This window comes from Amblyomma maculatum, chromosome 1, assembly GCF_055883805.1.
Source record: "Amblyomma maculatum isolate TAMU_Amacu chromosome 1, ASM5588380v1, whole genome shotgun sequence".
In the NCBI taxonomy this organism is placed as follows: domain Eukaryota; kingdom Metazoa; phylum Arthropoda; class Arachnida; order Ixodida; family Ixodidae; genus Amblyomma; species Amblyomma maculatum.
In genome coordinates this window covers 433,882,129-433,908,683 of record NC_139344.1, presented here as the reverse complement: position 1 = coordinate 433,908,683, position 26,555 = coordinate 433,882,129, and the positions used below count along the sequence as shown (strand labels likewise).

Here is a 26,555-nt window from a genome sequence, read left to right as displayed (position 1 = left end):
GCCGAAATTGCCGCTGCCGTTCGCCACTGCGAAATTATCTGCCAGTTCTTTCTGAGCCATGAGCGAGACGACCGGTGGAAGTCCTCCGTCTGCTGCTGCTGCTGCTAAACGAGCTGGCAGAGCAGAGGGACCAAGTCGAACATATATGAGTCTATTTCTCCGACCACAAAGCTTCCTTCATGACTGTCAAGAACCGTTAGTGGAGTCTTTGTTAAAGGAATACGTGTGAAAAATAAAAAAAAAAATCTGTGATAGCGCATACATGTGTTGCTCGATTTCTTTGCCTCAATCTATCGAAAAGGTGAAACAGCTTATTTGCTGCGCTCAAATATCGCATTAGGAAGTAACGTAATCGTCGGTAATTTTTTTTTCTTTGCACTCAGGTGTGTGCTGAAATGAGGGGAGAGGAGGAGCATCAGTTTCGATCGCCAATATATCTACTGCTCGTGCGCATTTTGTAGCATTTAGCTCTAATACTGTAATATTGTAATGCTCTAATGGGTTCTAGTAAAGCAATAGCTTTTCATGCGACCTTTAACGTAAACATGCAAGTGAGCAATTATAATTTTGTGTTGATGCTGCAGCGGAGTTCTGAAAGAGCAAGTGAACACCGACGAGCACGTTCCCGGGTGCCAGTTCTTGAACACGAGCAGGAAAGACGAGGTTCCTTACCCAGAGCCACGGCCGGACGTTGGAGTCTGCTTCGTGCCTCCAATTTTCACTTCTCAAAAGAGTGAGGTAGGTCAGCCCTGTGGATCTGAGAACAGCTGAAGCGCTGTCTGCGATGTAGAGCTTGGGCCATGAAAGCTTTCAAGTTTTCTAAAAAGTGTGGCCTGTAAATACAGAAGAACCTAATCTCCGAAGACAATGACTTACATGCCATGACTGTTTTAGATTTATGGCTATTGGGTCTTACCTTTTGTCTTGACTTTGTCCGGAAGATCTGAACTTTCAATAGTTATAGAAAGTACCGAAACGACAGTTTAGAATAAGGGTGAAAATGTCGGGCTTTAGTGCTGCCCAGGGTAAAGAAATTAAATGTAAAATAGAATGTGAACGGATACGATAGAACAAAGAAAACTTGATTTTGCGGTAGGGAATACGACCGAGAATGCGGTAAATGATAACGACTCTTCATTATTCAAAAACGTAATGGGCACAAAGACAATCAAAACCATTTAAGGCAGGGGCTATCTTTTCGATTTTGCCGTGAGAAGCTTCCCAGGAAAGTGGACTTTGTTGCCTTCCCCGCTTAGACGGACAGTGATGCCTAACACTACGCGATAAATCACTGTCAAGAAAGATTGCTCTTTGAACGTCAAATATACATGATATATATTGCAACATGACCGCGGCGGTTTATTGGTTGACGCGCGCTTTTCGATTGCGAATCAGCCCTTAAGCCGCTTATCCCTGCGTGCGCGCACGTGCCGGCCGGCGTGGCGGTCTGCTGCAGTAGACGTGGAAATGGATGCTGGCGGCCTTTGCGCTCTTCGGGCTGGATGCCTGCTGCCGGCTGTACAGACGGCGCTCAGCCGCGCGGCTTGACGCTGTCCAGCTGCACGGCGAACCACTCCGCCGCAGCGTGGGGACCACTACAGGCGACACCGCTGGCGTGCAGGCGCCCGGCGGCGACCCGCATCACGACTCGGTCATCGAGTTACGCCTTGCCAAGGAGGGGATGCTGGCCAAGCCTGGCCAGGTACGGGATTTCATCGCCAGGGATTCTCTTCTTGTGTTTGCAGTAGTTTTTGTTAACATCTTCAATGCCGTCCTATTTCTTCCCTGTGGCAGTATGCCTTACTAGTAGTATTACTTTGTCACAAACACCCGCCTTTCGGTGGCAGGCTAGCCCCCACAGAATTTTTACCTTTTGTAGGCCGCCATTGCACCCGCCACCGCTTCGGTGGAGGACGACGGCTGTTGCGTCCTGTGGCAGTATGCCTTACTAGTAGTATTACTTTGTCACAAACGCCCGCCTTTCGGTGGCAGGCTAGCCCCCACAGAATTTTTACCTGTTGTAGGCCGCCATTGCACCCGCCACCGCTTCGGTGGTGGACGACGGCTGTTGCGGCGCGCGTCTTTCTCTCCCTCTTCTTTTTTTTTCTGCTTTCTCTCCTCTGTCCGCACGAGGCAGTGGTTGCCCCGACGGGGCCCCAGCCCGGGTGGTGCAGTACCCGGGTTCGAACCCGGGTACTCCGGCACAGTAGTCGGGCGTCTTACCACTGCACCACCCCGGCGGGGCACCCGGGGTTACCCGACCTCGGCGGCTGCGTTTCGATGGAGGCGAAACGAAGAGGCGTCCGTGTGCTGTGCGATGTGAGCGCACGTAAAAAATCCCCAGGTGGTAGAAATTACTCCGGAGCCCTGCACTATGGCTCCGCTTTCTCTCTTTCCACTTTCACTCCCACCTTCCTCCCTTCCCTTACGGCGCGGTTGCGGTGTCCACAGAAAACAAGTGAGACAGTTACCGCGCCTTTCCCTTCCTATAAATAAATCAGTTAAAACGCATAGGGTAAATATTTTACCACAGTCACTCTACACATGAGATCATACGCCTCAACTTTCACATAGAAGGAGGACGCAAGCGGTGATAACCTACCTATCCCAGCCCCATCAGGGCCAGGATCAGCCGCCTCCAGGATTCAAGGGAGGGAGCTTCTATGAAAGCCTGAAGAGAAAATAGAGAAGAAAGAAGAAGGAGTAAGCGAGAAAGTTGCCCGTCGCAACAGCCGTCGTCCACTACTGTTGTGGCGGGTGCAATGACGGCCTACAACAGATAGACATTCAGTAGCAGGCTAGCCCCCACCGCAAGCGGTGGTGAAGTACCAGTCCCAGCTCCTTAGAGCCAGAAGCAATCACCCGAAATTGGTTCGCCATGCACGCACCTCCTTGCAAACGCCAATATTGACAAAATTGGACCTCTAAAGATTGATGGTGCAACTCCCCCAGGAAAATCAGAGTATATTTAGAATTGCGATTTTACGCGTACGATCCTAACGAATCCTTAGACACTACTCTGGACTCTCTACCCCACACATGGGGCCAAAATTTTAGCGTATTGATATATTTATAATAATATATATATTTGAGCGCACTACCAAAGCGGTTGGCCACTGAGTGGTAGGCAAGTTTGAATTTCACTTCTAGGTTCCAAGTTTGCGTACCAACATATTGAACACATAACAAACATACCTTTTGTATCGCCCGCGCCCTTCTGCAGCTACTTGTTTGCCCGCATTCCCCGCCACGGTGGCGCAGTAGCTAAAATACCCCACTGCATCCCCCGGAGCACCCGGGTATGATTCTGACCACGGCGGCCGTGTTTCGATGGAGGGGAAACACAAAGGTGTGCATGTGCTGTGCGATGCCAACGAACGGCAAAATTCCCAGGTTGTCGAAATTATGGCGGAGCCCTCCTCTACGGCATATCTCTCCTTTGACTGCGATCTCCGCTCCCACGACGTGGTTCTGGTGTCCTCGTGGTGGTGTCCATGTGACACAAAACGTTACAGCAGGACAGACTGAAAACGAAGAACGACAATATTTTTCGATCTTGATGTTTTCGAGCGGACTAGATGGCGAAATTTGCTGATCTTCCAAGCTGCACGAATGAAACAAGGACAGAGGAAGGGAACACAAATCTTAGCCTAATCGGTGTGCTGTTTTAGGAGGCAAGGCGACGTCGCCATGTGCACTTGTTCTTTTATTAGATTACATGTTTATTTTCTGTGATTTCCTTTGTCTTGTGCTGGTAAGGCACTTTCACGATAAAACGGGCCCTTTTCATATTTTAAAGTGGCAAAGTTGTAAGTCATGCTACTCAGAAAATCCGGCGTCGGCATGGATGTCGGCATCGGCGTTGTGAAGGAAAATCACGGGACAGGCAGGCAGCAGACATGCTCAGCACTGATTCTTCGATGGTTTGCGCGCTTAACGAGACAGCATTATACAGAAAGTTGAGAGGGGCTGTCAACTCGGGTTCCACATTTGAGATAAGAAGGTGGAATAAGGATCACTCTTCCAGCGCTTTTGGAAGCTACGTCAGGTATGCTACTTAAGAGTAACTCAAGCACATTCATAAGACTTAGATCGGGGTTTTATATCTTGGATGGTAGCCTATGTTTTCGCGTCATACCCTTAAGAGCATTGCTTACGTGCCCCCATTGTTTTTGTAGCGAGAGCTACATTGACTGCAAACTCGTCCTTTCGCTGTGGCGGTGGCCGAGAGTGTTCGGACAACTCCTACATCACATCTGGCGAGGTACATCAGTGGTGTAGTACTAGTGACTAATGGCTATCAAGTCACAAGCCAGTGATAATGAATAATTAGTCACTAACCAGTACTAACGAATGGCTAACTAGTCACTAACTAGTACTAATTAGTTATTAGTAATGGCATAATAGTCATGAGTAATGGCAATGACGGCTTATGATGTCATTGCACTGTGATGTAATCATGACGTCACGACTGGTGATGACGTCACCAGGCGATTCACGCATATCGGCGGTCGACTTCATCATGTATGAGTGTTGGGGACAAAGGCGATAATTCCGTAGGTAGGCGTATGGGAATGCCGTAGACTAGCTCAGCAGAGGAGCAGCCTGTGTCGCCTTTCAGTGCAGAGCGAATGTCCATAAGGACGAGAGACAAGTGGTCAGACCAGACTCCCCTCGGTTGATAGATGGTAAGGGTAGCCTTCAGTTGATGATGAAGACGTTCTACCATGCCATTTGACGGGTCTTGTAGATGTGGCCGATACTCGGTATCTTGGCAAGGGTGGTGAATAGGGCCGAATGAAACTGGCGACCGCCGTCAGTGAAGACGACAGAGGGGCAGCAAAAACGAGACACCCAGCCGGCCATCAAGGTCATAGCAACTGTCTCTGTTGTACTTTCAGCAATGAGCTGCGCCTCGGGCCAGCGAGTGAAACGGTCCACACATGTGAGTAGATAAGAGGCCCCACGTAATGACGGGAGGGGTCCAACGATTTTATGTAGACGTGAGAAAACCTGCGGGGGGAGGCCGAAAAGTTCTGGCAGGCGTGACAGTATGCCGGTGAAATTTGACGCGGTGGCATTGTAGGCATGTTCGGGCCCATCGACGAACATCGATATTGATGTCATGGTCACAGGAAACGAGATGTGACCACCTTCTGTGTCGCACGAATACCAATGTGGCTCATAATGTGCAGTTTGTCGAAAATGGTGCGACGGAAAACCAGAGATGCGTATGGGCGCAGAACACCAGTTGATGTCGCCCACGTAAGCAACGTGGAGGAAAACGGCAGCAAATACTGAGAGAAGTACAGGAATGTGGAGGAGGAGCGAAGACGATGCAGCTCTAAGTCGTTGCGCAGTGCTGTTGATAGCTCCTCTATGTCCACCTGTGGTTCAAACGCCATAGCACCGAGACGGAAAAGGGCATCAGCAGAAGCATTTTCGGGCCAATGCACGTGACGAAGATCCACTTTAAACTCGAAGATAAAGCACAGCTGGCGAATCTCGCGTGCTCTATAGGCGCTGTGATTACGTTTGAAGGCAGACGTCAATGACTTATGATATGTGATGACATACATGAAAATCTCGGCCCTCTAGAAAGTGTAGAGAACGCTTAGTGGCCAGGTATACCGCGAGGAGGTCTCGACCGAATGTGCTGTGTTTAATCTCAGGTAAAGCTTTTGTGAGAAAAAACCAGAAGCCGCCAACTAGAGACATGCTGCTCAAGAACTGCGCCGATTGCATTGTGTGATGCACCGGTGACAGAAAGTGGATATCTTCGTTATAAAGTGTGGCCGTTAAGGGCGCGGTCGGTAATGTGCACATAGTCTCTAGTCGCCCAGATCTTTCTTCGGCACTATGTAGAGTGGCGACACCCAGTTGCTTGAGAAAGGGCGCACGATGCCGTGTTCAAACATCTGTTGAAACTCACGGCGAGCGATAGCGAGGCGTTCTCCAGACAGGCGGCCAGGGCAAGCAAACACTGGCGGTCCAGAAGTCATGATGTGGGGGGTCATTGAATGTTTCACTGGCTACTCTCTGATGTGCGGCTTGATAATGTTGGTGAACTCGGCAGGAATGTTTCCGTAGGGCGAAGCGGGGACGAGAGCTCGAATAGGTTCTGTCCCAGGATGATGCGTCGATGTGCAATAATATCGACCGCCAGGTTGAAGAAACTGCGGAAGTCAGCGCCGAGAACAACTTGCAAGACGTCGGCGAGGATGAAACTACAGCGAAATGTATGGCACGATCCTAGGTTAAGCCTAACAGACCGTTGTCTGTACGTGCGTATGGGGGAGTTGTTTATGGCTTGAAGGGGTGAGGTCATTTCTTTGCGACTGCGATCGGCTGAAGAGGCCTGAATGACGCTGACTTCTCCTCCCTTGTCAACAAGGAAACGCGCCGCAGTGATCTTGTTGGAAGCGTAAAAGAGGCGGCATATCCGTTCAGCAGTGCCACTTCCCGCCGTCTGTGGCCAGTGTTACGACCAAGCATCCGCAATTGCGCGCTCTATTGTTCGCCTGTGGGCATGGATAAGTTTTGTGAATATGTGGTGATGGTCCAATGGCTCTAAGTGAGCCTGTTTCCAGGAATCCTGTTTTGTAAGCATGTTTTGCTTTGTGGACAACCTGCAAATGCCAAATTGACCCTGTCAAGAGAACGTCTGGAAAAACACAAAGAAACGTCCCCCTGCGGGAAATAGCAGGAAGTGCTTTCTTTCTTTTGTTCACCCTTCCAGTCGAGAAGTGCTATCCTCCAGTGATGAATGCCTCCTATCCAAAGGAGACGACAGAGTGACATGTCCGCTGACGTGCAGGACAAGAAAGGAGCATGACTCATACGGCCATTAAGTGATTTCCCGGGAATGCAGGAAAGATTTGCAATTGTCGAAAAGGGACAATGTTGGGAGCCCTATGCGGCGCCACGTGCACTCGGGTTTCTGAGAAGTAAAACCCCTTGTCAGAACCAGCCTGTGGTTTCTTTGCTGAAGAATAGAAATGTACCTCCTCTCCTCGCCGTTCCCAAGCTTTTCCCGCCAACAAGTGATCACGCCCAACGAATGAATGCCGGACCAGTCAGTGCTTCAGACCATCAGTGCAGTGATGTGTTCGATTGGATGCCGATTTACGACCAAGCATCCGCAATTGCGCGCTCTATTGTTCGCCTGTGGGCATGGATAAGTTTTGTGAATATGTGGTGATGGTCCAATGGCTCTAAGTGAGCCTGTTTCCAGGAATCCTGTTTTGTAAGCATGTTTTGCTTTGTGGACAACCTGCAAATGCCAAATTGACCCTGTCAAGAGAACGTCTGGAAAAACACAAAGAAACGTCCCCCTGCGGGAAATAGCAGGAAGTGCTTTCTTTCTTTTGTTCACCCTTCCAGTCGAGAAGTGCTATCCTCCAGTGATGAATGCCTCCTATCCAAAGGAGACGACAGAGTGACATGTCCGCTGACGTGCAGGACAAGAAAGGAGCATGACTCATACGGCCATTAAGTGATTTCCCGGGAATGCAGGAAAGATTTGCAATTGTCGAAAAGGGACAATGTTGGGAGCCCTATGCGGCGCCACGTGCACTCGGGTTTCTGAGAAGTAAAACCCCTTGTCAGAACCAGCCTGTGGTTTCTTTGCTGAAGAATAGAAATGTACCTCCTCTCCTCGCCGTTCCCAAGCTTTTCCCGCCAACAAGTGATCACGCCCAACGAATGAATGCCGGACCAGTCAGTGCTTCAGACCATCAGTGCAGTGATGTGTTCGATTGGATGCCGATACCTGAGGGGCGTGCCCTGGATTTGGTTGGTCAGCATCTTCAGAGAGGGGCTGGACATAGGGGGTTTTTAAGGACGCTGCAGAGCACGAAATGTCGCTCTGGGCCCTGGGTAAACGGCTCATCCAGTCGCTTCTCGCTATGAACTCTTAACGCTTGCCATTTTGCTGATGTACCCTTCTTTTTCGTGTAAATATTGTAAATAAGTTTCTCAAAGTGCCATTAAACCTGCTTGTTCATATTTCACCGACTTCGAAGATTCAATCCTACTTCAACCCCGAGTCTCTGCACGCTACCAAGTGAAGGCCGGGTCGACGTAGCCCCAGCGTCACGACAACTGGTGGCAGCGGTGGGATCTGAATCTACAAGCCCCAACACTGGTGTCCAGCGTTGGGATCTGAATCTACAAGCCACAACATCTGGTGATTGGAGGTGGATCTGAAGCTACAAGCCACAACATCTGGTGATCGGAGGTGGCATCTCAAGCAACAAGCAGGCGCAACAATCGGCCAACAAGAGAGCAGCTCGGAACATCGATCGCATGTGTGGGTGAGTGCTTGGCTTTTCTTCTGATGTGGACCAGGTTCTAGAACAGGGTTAGATTTTAGAACTGGTAAAAAAAGTGTTGAAACGCCTTTAGGTTTGGTAGTTTGCACTGTTGTTTTGGAAGTAGCCGACACTCGGAGCGATCATGGACCTACAAAAGCTGCAGAAACCGGAACTGTTGCAATTGTGTGAGGAATTGGGAATTGATACAAGTGGTTTGGCACGAAAACCTTTGATTATAAAGGCAATCACAGATTTGGGAGCCGATGATGAGGAGCTCAGTGAAGCATGGAACCTCATCGCCCAAAACAAGGAGGAACAACTCAGACAGGAAAAGAGGCGTGAGCGCGAACGTCAGAGGGAAAAAGAGGAAAGGGAGCGCGAACGTCAGAGGGAAAAAGAGGAAAGGGAGCGTGAACTTGAGAGAGAAAAAGAGGAAAGGGAGCACGAACGTGAGAAGCTTGAGAGAGAAGCAAAAAAGCGGGAGCTAGAAATTGAGCTCCGGAAATTAGAAGTAGAGTTGAGCGAGAGGTCGGGCAATTGTCCCCAGCTAGCGGTACCTCTTCTCAACAAGGAGGCAGATTTCAAGATGTCAAAGTACATGCAGCCATATGTGATATCAGGGGATATCGGTCTGTATCTGGGTAACTTTGAGCGAACTTGCGAAGAACTGTCCTTCCAGCGAGACACGTGGTCTCAGAGATTATTGACGGTTCTGCCCTGCGAGGCAGCGGAGGTTGTCGCGCGGCTAAACAAGGAGGACGCGGACAACTACGAGAAGGTCAAAGCTTGCCTTCTGATTTTCGGAGACAGAGATGTGCAGGCCTTAACACGTTCAAAGGCGCGAGAACTAGCTACACTGCTCATTTCAGAAAAATCAACAGCGGAGGAAACGGCAGTTAAAACAGTGGTAAATGCGGAAAATAGCGGGCCAGAAAACTTTGAGAGCGAGGCATCTCAGATAAGTCAACATGAAAGTGAGCTTGATAAGACACGGAATGAGGACGTTCTTGAAAGTAACCTCTTGCCGCCAGTGTCTAGTAATCTCACGAGACTTTTAAGTGGAACCCGAGAGGACTTAGCTATGGAGCAAGCCAATGATCCCAAGAATAAGCTCGAAGTACAGTGGGAAGGACCTGCTAAAGTCGTTGCAGAGCTTTCTGACACTAACTACGCAGTGAAAATCCCCGATAGGCGTAAAGCAGTGCGCATTTATCATTGCAATCTTATGAAGCCTTATGTGCAGAAGGAAGCCGTGGTAAATCTAACGTTAAACCTTCCCGAGGAGATGGGGGATAACTTGATTTGCCTCAGCGGAAAAGGAAGCAACGCTCAGGAGCTTCACAAAAAGACGGAGCAGAGAGGAGAACTAAAGAAATCCCAGCTGTCCGATCTGGGCGAGATAATAACAGAGTTTGAGGCCTGCTTCGTGGACAGGCCAGGCAGAACTGATTTGACTGAGCACGATATTGAGCTGACTTCAGACGTGCCAGTGCGATCAAGGTGCTACCGATTTTCTCCAAGGCAAAGAGAAATTCTGGATAGGGAAGTAACTCGCATGCTGGAATTGGGAGTAATAAAACCCTCGGAAAGCGATTATGCTTCGCCTATGATCTTAGTAGAATCTCCAGGTAAAGACCCTAGGCCTGTGGTAGACTACCGAAAGCTAAATTCTCTCACCAGGGATCAAGTGTATCCTATTCCGAATATTGAGGAGAGAGTAGAACAGGTCAGTAGAGCGGCATATGTGACTACGCTGGACCTTACTCGAGGATACTGGCAAGTACCGCTCACTGAACGCGCCAGCAGATACGCGGCTTTCGTCACTCCGACGGGCAGCTACCAGCCAACAATGATGAGTTTCGGGCTCAAAAATGCTCCATTTTGTTTTTCCCGACTCATGGATAGGGTTTTAAAGGGGTGTGAAACATTCGCGGTGCCTTATTTAGACGACATTGCGGTTTTTTCCGACTCATGGGCGGACCATATGGTACATCTAAGAGCTGTACTGAGCCTTTTGCGTCAAGCTGGACTAACCGTAAAGGCCGAGAAATGTTGCCTGGCAAGGGCGACCGTGGACTACTTGGGTCACAATGTAGGTCAAGGTTTCAGGAAACCTAGCGAGATTAAGATTTCTGCGGTAGCAGACTACCCGCGGCCGAGCACGAAGACGGAAATTCGAGCATTCCTGGGTCTGACGGGATACTACAATCACTACATCCCTAACTATTCATCTTTGGCTAGCCCTCTGACCGACGCTCTCCGCAAGACAGAACCGACAAATGTAGTCTGGGACGAACAAAAGGAAGCCTCCTTCGTAAACCTGAAGGCTGTGCTGATTAGCCGTCCGGTATTGCGAGCTCCAGACTATGGCCGAGAATTCACGGTCCAGTGTGATGCCAGTGATCGAGGGTTAGGTGCTGTTCTCTGCCAGAGAGATGACGACGGTAATGAGAACCCCGTGCTCTACTTGAGCAGAAAACTGAGTTCTAGAGAGAGGGCTTATTGCGCGTCAGAGAAAGAATGCGCTTGCATTGTATGGGCCATTCAAAAATTGCAGTGCTATCTTGGAGGGGCCAAGTTCACCGTAGAGACGGACCATGGTCCCCTGGCTTGGCTGCAAACTGCGACATCGAAGAACAGTCGCCTTCTTAGGTGGAGCTTGATTTTACAGCAGTACAATTTTGAAATAAGATACAAAAAGGGGAAGTTAAATGGGAATGCGGACGCGCTTAGCCGCTCTTTCTAAGCGGTCCGAGATGTTCCTCACCATGTATCCAAATTGATAATCAGGTTTTTTTTTTTTTTTTTTTTTTTCGTGCGCTTGTATATGTGTGGCTATGTAAAGCAGCACGTTTGGTTTTCTAGGAATACGTGGGTCCTGAACGTCTTGAGAGTGGGCTTTTCTCGAACAACAATGGCAGTTTTCTTTTAACCTGGTCTCTTCAGACGGGAGCCGAGTGCTTGTTTAGACATGTGGTTGAGTTTCAGACAGCTCGAGCAATTTGGCCTACAACAATCAAGACAACGCGACAAGCAACAGCGAGCTTCAAGCGTTCACGTGCAGGCCATTAAGTCGTCTCTTCATGCAGCAGCTGGGACTGCTGCCCTCCGAGACTCTTCTGGCGGGGGAGGAGGCTGTTACGACCAAGCATCCGCAATTGCGCGCTCTATTGTTCGCCTGTGGGCATGGATAAGTTTTGTGAATATGTGGTGATGGTCCAATGGCTCTAAGTGAGCCTGTTTCCAGGAATCCTGTTTTGTAAGCATGTTTTGCTTTGTGGACAACCTGCAAATGCCAAATTGACCCTGTCAAGAGAACGTCTGGAAAAACACAAAGAAACGTCCCCCTGCGGGAAATAGCAGGAAGTGCTTTCTTTCTTTTGTTCACCCTTCCAGTCGAGAAGTGCTATCCTCCAGTGATGAATGCCTCCTATCCAAAGGAGACGACAGAGTGACATGTCCGCTGACGTGCAGGACAAGAAAGGAGCATGACTCATACGGCCATTAAGTGATTTCCCGGGAATGCAGGAAAGATTTGCAATTGTCGAAAAGGGACAATGTTGGGAGCCCTATGCGGCGCCACGTGCACTCGGGTTTCTGAGAAGTAAAACCCCTTGTCAGAACCAGCCTGTGGTTTCTTTGCTGAAGAATAGAAATGTACCTCCTCTCCTCGCCGTTCCCAAGCTTTTCCCGCCAACAAGTGATCACGCCCAACGAATGAATGCCGGACCAGTCAGTGCTTCAGACCATCAGTGCAGTGATGTGTTCGATTGGATGCCGATACCTGAGGGGCGTGCCCTGGATTTGGTTGGTCAGCATCTTCAGAGAGGGGCTGGACATAGGGGGTTTTTAAGGACGCTGCAGAGCACGAAATGTCGCTCTGGGCCCTGGGTAAACGGCTCATCCAGTCGCTTCTCGCTATGAACTCTTAACGCTTGCCATTTTGCTGATGTACCCTTCTTTTTCGTGTAAATATTGTAAATAAGTTTCTCAAAGTGCCATTAAACCTGCTTGTTCATATTTCACCGACTTCGAAGATTCAATCCTACTTCAACCCCGAGTCTCTGCACGCTACCAAGTGAAGGCCGGGTCGACGTAGCCCCAGCGTCACGACACCAGTCGCAGCATTTCCCGACCAGGAACACGGGTTGGTGTGTTTGCGGGAAGAGTGTATGAAAGTACGGTGTTACCAGCGCACAGCCGAGAAGGATGACACGTCGGATCGTTTGAACTCTGGGAAGCGCAAAGGTGCCGTGGAGCGGCGGCGTGACCGGAACCTCGTCGGAGAACGGCGTGACAAGGGTGCGAGGTCATCGATGGCCCTGGCAAGAGCTTCCAGTCAACTTTCTATGCACAGAAGCTGAGAGTCTGCGGTAGAATCTGGAAGCTGAGTGGTCACGACGCTGAGATTCGGGTGCCGCGAGTAGTCCGCGACATGGTCTGCGAGGACGGCGAGTTTATCCAGTGGGACACCACCTGCAGCCGCGACGAGGGGACCATGGTCTGGGGAAGACGTTTCAAGAACAGCTCAAGCAGAATAATTTATTTATTTATTTCCAATACCCGGCCCTGCTGATCGGCGGGGTCACCAAATCTGTCGTAGCTATGGCGAGTAAGGACCAATTCCGACAGCTTTATGGTTAGAACTGACACGTCTTTGTGGCGCTCGTGCTGCTGGACCTCGTGCCCACTTTGTTCTCGCCCTTGCAAGAGGCGCTACAGTGTCAGCGGGCCTAGGGTGGCCCCATCATGGGCGGCATCACGTTACGTAGCGTGGGCGTTGGGGTGGCCGCCATATTTGGGTGGCATCACGTGACCTAAGATGGACTGTAGGGTGCCTGCCATCTTGGGGGGCTTGGGTGGCAACCCACCAGGATGTAAACTGCTTCGGACTTAAAAAATTTCAACGTAAGCCATTGGTTGTCAGATGAGAGACCGGGACCAACCGATCCAAATTCGCCAAACGTGAGAAGTAAGCTCCAACGCACCTAAAAGGAACACGATATGAGCTAAAATTGAGCCCAGAGGTACACCCGAAAGGCCTAGTACAATTTACAAAGTGTGGGTACCTTATTGAATAAATTGGCTGCAGTCAGATAAATAACTGCTGATCCACTCAACACTTAGCCCATTCCACAGAATATGTTTAAGTTTTAGAAGCACTTTAGCATGGCAAAAAGCCTAGATAATTACGTCTGTCTGAGTTCGGTCGTTAACTGCTTTGGCGAAAACATATATGATCTCAACAATTTGTGTAAATGTAGACAGGCCTGTCCTGAAGCCATGATGGTACGGATGAAGAATATTATTTGCTTCAACGAACTCTGTATGTTGGGAGAAAAAGAAGCATACGCTAAGGGATCAATGGTTAAGTGAGTAGCTAAGTTCTTGTATATGTGAATGATTATACGGATGGAGTGCTGCAGACAGGAGCCATTAACGGAGTCGCGACATGACTTTAAAGGCACAACGTAGGTTTCCCCAATATATTGTTAATTTTGAAGGGTTTTTGGCGCGAGAAACCATTGTTTACTATTTTGTAACGCTTATCATGGCATAAACGTGCCGATAGGTGAAGGAGAGTACCCAGCGCATGCTTCGCAATCGCACATCAAATGTGTACAATAAGTTTAGTGCTACAGGTTACAAAGGAATCCCGGCTCACAAGTGTACATGTTTTATTAGCGCCTGCTGTCGTATCTACCGTATTTCAATTTTTAGTGATATACATACTCTTCTTTACAGTACGTCCTCTTGAACTGTCCGAAGATTTCATTCCTGGAATGGCATCCTTTCACTGTAACATCAGTGAGTAGGAGCGATATTTTCCTTTTAGGAAGTTTGGAATGGGGGAGTTGGATTTGATTTCATTTTAGTTTAGGCGTGATCATCATTGCCTTGAGTACTAGAAGCGGTTGACGTAGTCGCATAGATACTTTCCTTGCAGGAAATTTTGTGCTTTTCTATTAAGGCATATATGAACAATGAACAGCTTTTCATCATTTTGTTTTAATGTAGCGTAATTCAGGCAACTAGAATCTGAAGAGGAAAATTTTCTTTTATTACATGGAAAGGGCCAGTTATGAGCCGCGTCTACCATGTTTTAACATGAGTGTTAGGAACTATTTCGTACCTGAAAAATATCTTGCCTTTAACTTTATTATATGATATTTATGCTAGAAACAGTGTGCATAGAAGATCAATAAATATGCTTAATATCTTTCGTTACGTTTGAAGCTCAGTTTCAATGGCATTCTGGCTTGATTTTCCTGCAGTGTTCCAAAAGTGGTGATAGCACATTCACGCTACACTTGACTGCGAATGGTGACTGGACAGGTAAGTGTTCTGGGATCTAGGAACGTCTTAACCCTGATGACAAAATGTTCAGATAAATGAGTGATTCGGTCATATGTCTTCTAGATATTTAAGGGCAGCGAAAATTACGACACCTTTGCAACGGATTTAGGAAAAATAGCCAAATGCTGCATTCATTCACAAAGTATTCATGATAACTAACAGTTTGAAGCATCAAAGAACAAGACAGGTCGTAAATACAAACATTATAGATCAGTCATCAAGGAGTTTGACACAGACCTAGATAGCGTGTTAATTCCTGACTTCTGCTCACTACAGCTATAATTAAACAGTAAACATGCACAGCTGCTGCTGGTGCTTGCTTTTGTAATGCGTTCTGGCTACATTCGCAATAAGATGATTGATGCACCCAGTCAGGCAATCTACATATAAGTACTAGGTGCATCAGTTTTGCTTGCATGGTTTGAACTTAGGCAGCCTTGCGCTTTCGAAATGCTTATCCATGTTTCTGTACCGCCACCTTGCAGGTGTACTTCGTACGAAGCTTACAGAACCAAAAATCTCCAGGAGCAGTGATAAGCCTGCGTATCCGAAGTAAGTATGTATGACCAGCAATAATTAGGGGCCTTTGCACGGGTTGCCATGCTTGCATATTGGCACGAATGAGACGTGTACTTGCTAATTGATACGCGGCAAAAAGCGAGAAGACGGCACAATATGGTGACAGGGTGAAATGTGATTTATTGACTTGCTTATCGCAAGGGCTCCTCTTCTGCCACTGCCGATCTTCTTTTTTGTGAACCAACATCATCTATCATCAGCTGCTTTGAGGCTTGTAGAAAATAGTGACAGCACCAATGTGTTTATTAAGCGTCAATACTGCAATAGTGGAGCGGTGGCGTAGCTGTAGAACATCCGCCTCGCATGCAAGAGGACCGGGGCTCAAATCCCGGTGCCGCGCAATTCTCCACCGGATAAAAAAAAAAGAAAAAAAAATCCGCGTGTCGATGGAATTGCATACACAGGTTCGGGGTGCGACCTGACGCCGGTGAACACCTCCGGCAACGCACTCCCTCACCAGAACAGGAGTTGGCCACCCTGGTGCAGTAATTGGCCGCAACTTCTCACGATTAGCTCTATAAAACCCCGGCCCTCAGTAACCAGCGGCTGCGGAACAACTGACCACGGCGGCGGTCAGACCTGTGACGCAGCAGGGGGTGCTAAGAAAGCCTGGCTCCGCTGGACAGGCCGCCATTGGAAACTGACCCTGGCAACGTTTAATGCTAGAACCCTAGCTAGTGAAGCTAGTTTAGCAGTGCTGTTAGAGGAACTAGAGGGCATGAAATGGGATGTCATAGGTCTTAGTGAGGTTAGGAGGCCGAATGAGGCATATACTGTACTGAAGGATGGGCATGTACTGTGTTATCGAGGTTTACCGGAGAGGCGACAACTAGGAGTAGGTTTCCTTGTCAATAAGTATATAGCGGGTAATATAGATGAATTCTATAGTATTAATGAGAAGGTTGCAGGCATCGTAATTATGCTTAATAAGCGGTATAAACTGAAGGTTGTACAGGCCTATGCACCTACATGTAGTTATGATGACCAGGCAGTTGAAAGCTTCTATGAAGATGTAGAATCGGCAATGCGAAAAGTAAAAACGCAGTATACTGTACTAATGGGCGACTTCAATACCAAGGTAGGGAAAAAACAGGCAGGAGACAAGGCAGTAGGTGACTATGGCATTGGCTCTAGGAATAGCAGGGGAGAGTTACTAGTTGAGTTTGCCGAGCGCAATAACTTACGAATCATGAATACCTTCTTCAGCAAACGGAAGAACCGGAAATGGACATGGAAAAGTCCTAACGGAGAGACTAAAAATGAAATCGACTTCATAATGTGTTCAACCCCCGCCATTGTGCAGGATGTAGAGGTAATCGGGAAAGTGCGATGCAGTGACCACAGGATGGTGAGGTCCCGAATTAGCCTAAATCTGAAGAAGGAACGCAATACATTAGTAAGAAAGAAACCCATCAACGAATTAGCGGTCAGGGGGAGGGCAGAAGAGTTCAGGATCTCGCTACAGAATAGGTATTCAGCTCTAACTGAGGATGACGACATTACCCTAGAGGCAAGGAACAATAATTTCAGAAATATCATTACCGAGTGTGCGGTAGAGGTAGGCGGTAGGATAGTTAGAGAGGATACCGGTAAGCTGTCTAAGGAGACGAAAGATTAGATTAAGAAACGCCAGAGTATGAAAGCTTCCAATCCAACAGACCAGATCGAATTGGCCGAGATATCAAAGCTAATCAATAAGCGCAAGGTGGCCGATATAAGGAAGTATAACATGGACAAAATTGAGCATGCTGTAAAAAACGGGGGAAGCCTTAAAGCGGTAAAGAAGAAATTGGGCATAGGCAAAAACCAGATGTATGCGATAAGGGACAAGGCGGGCAACATCATCAATAATATGGACAAGATAGTCAAAGTAGCCGAGGAGTTCTATACAGATCTCTGCAGTAGCCAAAGTAGTCAGGACCGTAATGAGATTGGCGGTAGGAAAAAACAGTCAGACGTTCCACCAGTGACGAAGGACGAGGTCAAGAAAGCACTAGAAACTATGAAAAGGGGGAAATCAGCTGGAGAGGATCAGATAACTACAGATTTGCTGAAGGACGGGGGGGATATCGTGCTAGAAAAACTGGCCACCCTGTATACGCAGTGCCTGGTGTCATCGACGGTATCGGAACCATGGAAGAACGCAAACACTATCCTCATTCACAAGAAAGGGGACTCTAAGGACCTTAAAAATTACAGACCAATCAGTTTACTGTCTGTTACATATAAGGTATTTACTAAGGTAATCACTAATAGGATCAGGACAACCATAGACTGCAATCAAGCAAATGATCAAGCAGGGTTTCGGAAACGGTACTCTACTATCGATCATATCCATAGCATCAATCAGGTGATAGAAAAATGCTCGGAATATAACCAGCCTTTATACATAGCATTCATTGATTACGAAAAAGCATTTGACTCAGTTGAAACCTCGGCGGTGATGCAGGCATTGCGAAATCAGGGGGTAGACGAGCCGTACGTGAAAGTGCTGGAAGATATATGTAGTGGCTGCACAGCAACCATAGTTCTGCATAAAGAAAGTGACAAAATTCCCATAAAGAAAGGTGTTAGGCAAGGAGACACAATCTCCCCAGTACTATTCACAGCTTGTTTAGAGGAAGTATTCAGAGACTTGGAATGGGAGTAGTTAGGGATAAGGGTAGATGGAGAATACCTCAGTAATCTGCGATTTGCTGATGACATTGCCTTGCTAAGCAACTCGGGGGATGAACTGCAAATAATGATTGATGACCTAGACAGAAAAAGTAGAAAGGTAGGCTTGAAAATCAATATGCAGAAGACTAAGATAATGTTCAACAGCCTCGGGAAGGAACAGCAGTTTACATTAGGTAGCGAAATACTGGAAGTAGTAGGCGAATATGTCTGCTTAGGACAGGTAGTAAGCGCAGATCCGGACCATGAGAAGGAAATAACAAGAAGAGTAAGATTGGGATGGTGCGCATTTGGCTAGCACTCGCAGATTATGACTAGCAGCTTATCGGTATCGCTCAAGAGGAAAGTATACAACAGTTGCATCTTGCCTGTACTCAGCTATGGGGCTGAAACGTGGAGGCTAACCAAGAGAGTTCTACTTAAGTTGAGGACAACCCAGAGGGCTATGGAACGAAAAATGGTAGGGATAACATTAAGAGATAGAAAGCGTGCAGAGTGGGTCAGAGAAATAACTCAAGTTACCGACATTCTAGTAGAAATTAAGAAGAAGAAATGGACATGGGCAGGACATGTAGTGCGAAGAGAGGATAACCGATGGTCGCTGAGGGTAACAAACTGGATTCCAAGGGAAGGAAAGCGCAGCAGGGGGCGGCAGAAAGTTAGGTGGGCGGATGAGATTAAGAAGTTCGCAGGGGTCAAGTGGATGCAGCTAGCACAGAACCGGGTTAAGTGGAGAAATATGGGAGAGGCCTTCGCCCTGCAGTGGGTATAATCAGGATGATGATGATGATCATCATCATCATCTATACAGTCGTTGCGGAAAGCAATGTTCTTCACCGAAAGCGTGGATTGTGACCTGAGTGTTCACCCAGTAGTAGGCCTCTCCCCTGCCTACGCTTTCCCTCCACCGCCACCAATGCGCATATGGCTCGCCTCCTGGGACCGCTGCCTTCGAAATGACCTCGACACCTTTGCACCGTCTATATCCGACTCTGGTGTCCTTGAGGTTCGGTGATAGCCATGGAGGATTTACACCTGGAACCAGTGATTCAGCTGCCTTTCCTTTCCTTGATTCTCGCAGACAGCCGTGGAGTAGTTAACCCACAGTAAAACATGTCTGACCGTGCTTAATCGATCTTCCGCACTGTAAACAAGGTTCAGGCGAACTGAACCCTAGCCATTTTGGTTATTTATGTAGTGTTCCAGCGTGATAAAGCAATAAAGAAAAGCATGAATGATTATTTAGAAAAAAGGTAGCTCACCTGACAAGTGCCGAGCGACGTCATAGCTTTAGGTGAAAAAGGTTGAATATTCATACACTTAATCACTTGTGCCAAGCAACTTTATTACAGTATGCAGGTTGTGCCGATGAAGGAGGAGTGTTAATGGCAGTGTGTTACTAAAAGTATTATTTATGTTGTAACCACGCTATTTTTGGAATTGTTTCTCGAATCTCGATGGGAGCTTATGCAACTTTTCCAGTCTATGGTATATCATATTCTTCTTTGAAATGTACTCTAAATAGTTTTAGTTGCTAAAAAGTCAACTATGCCATACTTATTGGCTTTCATTTTTTATTATTGCAAATCATTATGTCCAATATATTCTGACTAGTGCGATATTAATTGCATGGGACAAAGCGTGACGGGCCTTCATGTTGATACAAAGGAGCAGTGCAGTTGATTTATACATTATGCCAGGCTCACCTTGGTCCTGGTAAAAAAAAGTGACCAGTGCATAGAGAGCAGAGTATAGGTAAAGTTTGCTATCACATGTTGTGTTTTTGCTTTCGTTCCAGGCTGTACATTGACGGTCCATTCTGCAGCAGGTCAGAAAGGATTGGGCGCAACGCTATCACGATTTGCATCGCCGGAGGCATCGGGATCACCCCATTCGTCTCCTTCTTCAACCACATAATGTGAGCTTATCAGTATATTGAATGAGTATTGCATGTGCAGGCCGCTCACAGATAGATGGTAGCACGTGACAAGAAACAATATTCTCGTTATAAACTGTTCATAAAATGTGCTGATCATTAATGGCAGCTACATTCCTGATCGACAAAGTTAAACGCGCTCTGTCGTAATGAAGAGCCCCTCAGCATCAGAAAGTTTTTATTTGTGCCTCTATGTACTTTTGTGGGAAACTGGCACACTTTTCGAAGCTGAGGTTATTATGTAGGACTTCCGAAATTCGTTTACTCTTTCGATCAATGTTTGTGGTGCAAATATTTCAAGCATTTCCAGAAATAGGAGTGACAAACTGCAAGACATTTTTCTAATAATCTGTTTAGTCATTTGCCCTTTGTGCCACGCACTTATGCCTACAGGCGTCAGCAGCGTTATTAGGGCCTGGCGTCCACTTAGTGCGCATCCCATATATACGGCGAGAGGAGCAGTAGTTTCGCTCAAGGTAAGGCACGCCTGCAACATGAATAATCACCTGGATTTTCAGACATTTAAGAACACAATTGCCCATCGACTGCCATTTGCCCATAGAAATAAGACATCAAGAATAATATAAGATGGCTGCACAAACTGAACAAGTTCTATTTACAAGAACACTTAAAGAACAGGGCTGTAATAAAAAAAGTCTGATTTATAAAAATGTTCAGAATCATGCCAATTTCAACCAGTAAAATTGTTTTGAACACCATTTGAATGCTGGCAAACAAAGAAAGATTTGTTATTTACCTTAGCATGTAAAACAAGTTGCGCAAGATGTAGATTTTTCAGTGCGATATATACAACGTGAGCACCAGTCACGTTTGGTGATGTACATTTTGCGTGATATAGGTATTTTTCATGAATTTGACGAGAAGGCTCATCTACTTTAGTCCCTGTCCGTTAAATGCGATGCTTTTTAAAGGGCAAATGAGATCTATCTACTAAAACAAGAACACGCGCGCGTGTTATAGGTATTCCGTCAGTCCTCTCCGCAACGAAAAATACATTAAGCAAGCTCCAATAGCACTGACCTGATAGGCGATCGAGGATTACATTCTCCTTCTCTTAATCAGTGCGGTGCCAGCTTGGCTAGCAAGAAGAAAAAAACGAAGAAAAGTTGCGCGAGCTCCCCAACACGGCGCGACTCACCCGCGTCACTTGATAGCGTCCAGTGATTGCTCGCACCTAGAAAGCCCCAATGACGTCATCGAAGAGGGTGCGCGTGTTCAGTGATTTCGCGCAGCCAGGAAGCCCCTGACGTCATCGTGGAGGGAGCGCGTGGTTATTTGTCACCCTGACCGAATGGGAGCGGTACTCATTTTAAAAGCAATTTCTAAATTATACGCTGCATGTGAAGCGGTACAATTTGACTGGAATACTCTATTCATTTCTTGCAATCGAATGTTGCTCTGCACATACTTATTCAGAGGCCGTTTAAGATATGCAATTGTATAAAGTAGCACTGCCAGGATTTCAATCTTAAAAAAAGGTAACCTGTGAAAAACCAAGGCACACAAGCATTTCATCTTTGTCTCAGGTGTAGCTTCGACACACTGATAAGGCTAATATTGGCCATACACTATTTGTTAGAGTGGTAGCGCTGGTCTATGAGATGTAACGTCCCAAAGCAACTAAGGCCATGGGAGACGCCATGATAGAGAGCCCCAGAAATTTTGACTGCCTGCGGTTTTTTAATGTGCATTGAGATTACCACACGGGCACCTTGCTTTTCGCCTCTATTAAAAAGTTGCCTCTCCGGTCGTAATTAGGTCTCGCATCCCTGGGTGCATCACTCGAGCACCCTAACCAATGCGCCACCGCAACGGGGCTGGCGCAAAAGCATTATGACACAATTAAGAGCTTAACACATGAAAAGAAATAGATATGCCCGCTAAACCGCGGCTTACTGATAAGGTATGCGGCCTTATCAAAATGCTCTTAACGCGCAGATTTGTCTAGGTAGCGCCGCGAGCATATTATTCTGTTTGCTTCTGCAGGAGCGAAGCGGGCGGAAGCTGCTTTATCATTTTATTTTCGCTCAAGATGCGTCGAGATGCATTTCGGATGATTGCAGCTACTCGCATCTACGTACGCCTTGATCCATTTTGTGGTAGACACTTTTAGTGATGTATATTTAGGTTACAAGCCGTGTTTATTCCCCGACAATAAATTAAGCATTGGCAAGAGCACCGGGAATTCGCAGTTCCTTCACCGACAAACGCGCTTGCTGCTATTGCTCCAACCCAAATGTCTAACTCGTTTGCGTGCGTACATGAGCAAATAACGAGCTCAAGTCAGTACAATCGCAGTCTCTGTATTTGTGGCTCTGCGAAATCACACTACGAAAGACATCTGATAGCGTGGCTTAATCGCAGCTACCTGACATCCTCCCAAGATGCAGCCCTCAAACAGATCACGCCTCTGGCTTCGTTCAGCCCTGAGAGACCCCCCCTTTTCAGTAGCGGCCTGAGAAAGGCGTAGAAGATGGTCTTGACCTCTTACAATGTGTGGCAACATTGAATGCTTGTAACGACGCAGCGAAGATGAGGCAGATCTAGTAGTACAGGGATATAGTTTCAAACAGGGGAGCTTGGTTTGAGAATTACGAGGATCAGGTGAAGGACTTGGACGTGTTCAAGGAGTTCAGTTCAGTTCAGTTTATTACCTTAAGGACCCCCGTGGGGGTATTACATAAGGGGTGGATTATACAAAAAAAAATAAGTACAATGGTTGCCATGTGGGTTCAACATACAATATGATCTGTTAGTGCTTTGAGTTTGAAGGCCTGCACAAGCATGGTAATTAAGAGCTCAGTCGTTATTGCAGTTCTGGGTACAACTCCCGAACGAGCCCGTGCTCGCTTATGTCGAAGGCATTAATGAGTGACTTAAGCCATGCTGACTCTGAAGTGGCTGAAGTAAATAAAGGGGAATTTTAATACGAGGCATCAAGGTGTCAATATTTGTAGCTCTCACGACAAACCCGCAAGATCTGTGGCAGAGTGTTCATAATAAGGATTCAACATCGAGGTGACCATGAACACCCGAATGCGTCTCTACAATCGTCCATTTCAAGCACTCTCCGTATGTTGGTATACTACGCTGAATCCGTTAGTGCGGACAACTAGCGGACGCTAATACGGGCAGTAACTCAGAAACTTGTCTGACAACTGCGCCGACTGATACCATCGTCCCAATAGTAGCCTCAGATACCGAAGCTTGCGGAAGTTATGCGCGATGAAGTGCAGCAGTGCAGCAGGCACTTGCCACCCTGCCTTTAGTTTCGTTTGGTTTTGGTGCTTACCGTCCCAAAGAGACAAAGGCTATGAGAGACGCCGTAGGGGAGGACTCCGGAAATTTTGACCAGCTGGGGTCTTTGACGTGCACTGACATCGCACAGCACACGGGCACCTAGTTTTGCACCTCCATCGGAAAGCGGCTATCGCGGCTGAGATTCAATTCCGCATCCTTGGGCACAGTGGTCGAGCGCCCTAACCACTGCACCACACAGGCTAGGTGGCACCGTGTCTTTGGCAGTTACTATGCAAAAACCACAAGCCATGGGCTATGCCACCTCGTTACGTGGCTCATCACCACGTCGTCCGAAGCCAAGCCCTCGTCGATTCCAACCTGTTCCTGAAACGTGACCCTTACTCCCTACCAGCCGAACAGCCTACCGCCCCCCATGTCGTCGTTCGCGTGGGCACTGAAGACATCAATACTGCCAAACACCCAGTTGCTCTGGAGGGAGGACTCAGTATCTCAAGCCGCATCTTTCCTCTCCGGAAGGGACAAGCTCACGTGCTGGTGATAAATGTCACCGATGGATACTAACGTCTCAACACGAGCACGGCGATCGCTATCCTCGGAACGCTTGCAGACATCCTGGACGTCTTCGCCCTCACTGACCAAACATAAGAAGATGCTCTTAATCAAGGCTACCGGCCCACATTCGATATTAGCCCAGCAGTGCCCCGATGATGTAGCATTGAAGAAGGGTCTGTACCTGGCAGCGAAGACCGTGTAATCACCCTTCTTCAGTGCTACAGAGAGAATTCTTCGTCACTATCAAAGGTGCGTCAAGCTTCGTAAGCTAAGCATCGTTTTGTTATTAACGAACACGGTGCCCTCTGGGCGAACCCCGCTGAGCACAAAAAAGTTTACATCGCCTACGAGAAGCTGCTCTTTTTGAATCATACCGTAAGCATCGACGCAGTTCTCCCTGACCCGCAGAAAACAGCTGCGACCGTATAGTTTCCACGGTATGGGGATACGAAATCTGTGCGCCGAATTTTTGGACACTGGCAAATTGGGAGGAACGAACCTTTTCACACACCGCCCAATCATTTATGGAGCTTCCACAGTAAGATGTATCCTTTAAATGGGAAGTGTTAGAAGATGAGACATTCAAGAAACTACCCTACAGTCACCGGCCTCTAGGGGCACCTGCTGTCTTTTAGCACTTTTATAAAACCAGTGTCTAAAGATACGCCCGACGTACTCATTCGACTCTCGATAAAGATAAGGCGGACTTCGATATGCGCCCATGGCTAAAAGAACGTATAACGTTATGTCCGCATTCTGCTTGCTGTGCGTACATGAAGCTCAGCCATATGCTCAGCCTTCGCCGCCCACGATCAGGCGTAAAGGGTTCGCCGATTTTAACGTAGTGGTATTCTCACAACGACGCATATCATTTACTTCTTTCAGGGTTGTGTGCGGCGAGCACCACTGTCACGCGCAGGGGTTGCATGCAAGCGACGGCGGCAGGCGACGCGACGTACACGAACTTCAAAAATCAATGTATACGCTCATTCACGAACTGCTTTCCCTTCTTACTAGACGGGCACCTCGATCTTCTCGTATTGTAAGCGAATTATGCCTAGCATTTGCGTTGTCTCGACCCTGGACTGCTATCTGAATATCGAGCGCCGGCACAACACCTACATCGCCGTGGATAACACCCGTCCAAAGTACATTGTAATTCGCATGGAATGCAATCTTAGCTCTTCATTACATGCAGGCAAAACGAATAGGACGCGTCTCATTAAGTCCTTTTTAGTTCCTACCTTCTAGCCACGGCAAAAGGTATGCCGAATGCATTAAAGGCCTACGCTGGAGCGGCGGCGATGATCACCAAGCCGTTGAACCTGTTCTGGCGAAGACGCGCTTCATCGCAATACGGGAGTTTATATAAAACCGGAAAGTGGGAAGCGCGAATGATCCGCTTGCGCTCGAACAGAGATGTTCTTTAGTAATTGGGGGCGGAGAAGACAATTAAGTTCCCAGCTTGCAGCTTTTTCTTATTGTTAAATACATAGAGCTTAAACACGCGTAGGTTCATGGTTAGCGAGAGCCGATATAACGGTCCTCGCTTAACCGTCGTCACATATGAGCGGAAGATATTCACCACTGGACTTCGTTATATGGTAGAAAATCAAATATTTAAGAGGAAATAGCGAGGAGTAAATTTGCAGTTTAACGCTGTTGCCTAGCGACTTGTACCATGCAGTGTACAACCTTAAAATATGCTTTTTTTCGCACACCTACATAGCAGCACAAAATTAATTGTGACAAACAGTTCATTGCCATACTACAAGCATACGCTCATGGGACGCCAATTGTCCTGGTGCGGGGAGTGTGTAGACATGGGAAACATAGTGGCTAAAACTAACGACCGCACGAGTCACACTCGGGCAACTTGGCAGCTTGGATTTGCCGAAACTGTTGGGGTAGAAACACACTGTTTTATCAGTGGTGAACCTCTGCGAACGCCTCGCAAGCTACGTCGGATAAGTCGAATTTTGAAAAACGGCGTACCAATGGAAAAAGTTTATCGGGTTCAATGCTAAATGTGGAGCTAAAGCTCTAGCTGCGGGCGACCGAGCGTTGCACCGAACACAGCAGCGTTCTTTTGAACGCATCAAAGTACACCGGCTTTGCAGAATACACTTTTATGCCGTGAACATGCGATGCCAGCAGATGCTTTCCTGCTCCACTCGGTCAGCTTTTCGCGGCGACGCGCGCATACGCAGTGGCGTAAACTACCCTTCTCATCCTCTCCGCGCCGGCGTGCGAATCTACTGGGATGCCGCTACCACCCTTTCCCTCCCCTGTAGCGAGTGCAGCTACGGGCCGAACACGCGGCGCATCTTTTGCGAAAACCGGTCTTGGCGCATGCGCACTGTCGCTCTTTTTCAGGCACCGCGAAATGCGCGACCGGTAGCGTAGTGTGCCTTTCGGTATAAAAATACCGGGTTCATCCCACGTGTCCATCCTATGTCCAGCCACGTCATCAAATTTCGGCGATCTGATTCGCTCGACGTTCACAGGAGAAAATGTCCATGGATGTCCTGCGCCACTGTATTGATGAAAATGCCGAGGCTGAAATTTATACCGACGCAAGCAGTGTGGGTCGTGGTGGCGTTCTCGTTCAGAATAGTGCCGAACGTTTGAGGTCATGGCTGACGCCAACAGGTCCCTCTCAAAGGCTGAAGCCAATTGCTCGACGACCGAGGAGGAGTGGTCGTGGTAGTCTGGGCTATTTCGATGTCCCGCCCTTACCTTTACGGTCGAACTTTCAGGCTACGTATGCGAACACGAAGCGGTTTGCTGGTTCGCGAATTTGAACGATCTTTACGGACATATTGCTCGATGAAGCCTGCGTCTTCAGGAGTTTGAAA

At 47.7% G+C, this 26,555-nt stretch overlaps 1 protein-coding gene across 1 annotated transcript in view; it reads left to right on the top strand.

Moving 5' to 3' along the window:
• Window positions 1-26,555, top strand: part of LOC146209427 (NADPH oxidase 4-like) — a 186,018-nt gene that overhangs the window by 144,141 nt on the left and 15,322 nt on the right. Inside the window, exons 9-14 of the mRNA XM_084600221.1 lie at window positions 585-738; window positions 1,460-1,702; window positions 14,061-14,123; window positions 14,591-14,651; window positions 15,158-15,224; window positions 19,726-19,845. Coding sequence (XP_084456347.1) covers window positions 585-738; window positions 1,460-1,702; window positions 14,061-14,123; window positions 14,591-14,651; window positions 15,158-15,224; window positions 19,726-19,845 — 708 coding nt within the window. The remainder of the gene's footprint in view (window positions 1-584; window positions 739-1,459; window positions 1,703-14,060; window positions 14,124-14,590; window positions 14,652-15,157; window positions 15,225-19,725; window positions 19,846-26,555) is intronic.